This window comes from Limulus polyphemus, unplaced genomic scaffold (genome assembly GCF_000517525.1).
Source record: "Limulus polyphemus unplaced genomic scaffold, Limulus_polyphemus-2.1.2 Scaffold117, whole genome shotgun sequence".
NCBI lineage: Eukaryota > Metazoa > Arthropoda > Merostomata > Xiphosura > Limulidae > Limulus > Limulus polyphemus.
This window is the reverse complement of record NW_013665727.1, coordinates 645,523-646,734: the sequence shown is the minus strand read 5'-3', so window position 1 is coordinate 646,734 and position 1,212 is coordinate 645,523. Positions and strand designations below refer to the sequence as shown.

The window sequence follows — 1,212 nt, the reverse complement described above, 5'->3', positions numbered from 1 at the left end:
TGGAACCATCTAAGTTAGCATCACCACATAAAACTCTTAAACTTTGATCATCACACTTACATCGCATGGGACACATTGCAGCGACCTCTGTCCACAAACACAATATGTAGTAGAGAAGAACCATTATTCCAGGAGATCCTCTTAAACACTGCATGGTATCTTCATTTGAATATATCTCTGGAAAACAAAATATAACAATATTTATTTTGACGAAGTAATTGAGATGTTGTTCAACAATGAACAGATAGCCCTGCTATATAAGTTAAAACTATAAAACGTTGAAATGTATCTCAGTTTATCTGTGATTTTCTGTTTCTATATATAACTTCTTTTGAATATATGATAAGTCTTAATAACGAATTGCCAAACTTTTGTAAAACTATTAACATAGAAGCCTTGTTTTGGCATGGAACATAAATTGCCCTGTATTCAAACTATAAGAGCTATAAGTAGGCATATAAAATAATTAAACTTATGCCACAATAAAATAAGTTACGAAGAGATAGGTCATACTTGACAAAAAAAAAGAAGTTGTTAAATAAATGTAGAAAGGTTTATATTGTGAAAATACGTGCGAAGGAATAAAAGCTTGGGAAAAACCAATTTTTGAGCTCTCAAGAAACTTTTGCAAATGGCATAGAAGAAAAACCTTCACGAGTATATGTGAACGAAACGTTCTAATATCCTTAAATTATTTTATTAAACTTCATATACTGAATAAAGTCGGTTTTGATACGTCAGAATATTTGACATTGGCTATAGTCGGTTTTAGATGAGACAGAATTTTAAACAGCTGACACTGATTACTGTAGGTTTTAAGACACTACTCTAGAATATTAAACACTGCATTTACTCTTATTATAGTCGATTCTAAGAAGGATCTCGGGTGGTTGAATAATGTTATACTGAATTCAATCAGTTTTAGGACTAATCATTAGAATATTAAGACTATTACACTGTCTGCTATAGGATGAAACATCAAATATTATGAATGTCACTTAATACTGACAAAAAGGCGATTCTGAAATTCGAATTTTACTTCTGAAATAAGAACATTTGATTCTAGAAGGAGGTATAACATTATTTAATAGATTTGATTCTAGGAGAAAGCATAAGATTATTTAATAGGTTTGATTCTAGGAGAAAGCATAAGATTATTTAATAGGTTTGATTCAAGAAGAAGGCATAAGATTATTTAATAGATTTGATTCT

The 1,212-nt window shown here is 30.0% G+C and overlaps 1 protein-coding gene across 1 annotated transcript in view; it reads right to left on the bottom strand.

The window, feature by feature from the left end:
* The window catches only part of LOC106472066 (leucine-rich repeat neuronal protein 2-like), a 42,587-nt gene that overhangs the window by 2,164 nt on the left and 39,211 nt on the right, over nt 1-1,212 (bottom strand). The window contains exon 2 of the mRNA XM_013932699.2: nt 15-177. Coding sequence (XP_013788153.2) covers nt 15-154 — 140 coding nt within the window. The 5' untranslated portion in view covers nt 155-177. The remainder of the gene's footprint in view (nt 1-14; nt 178-1,212) is intronic.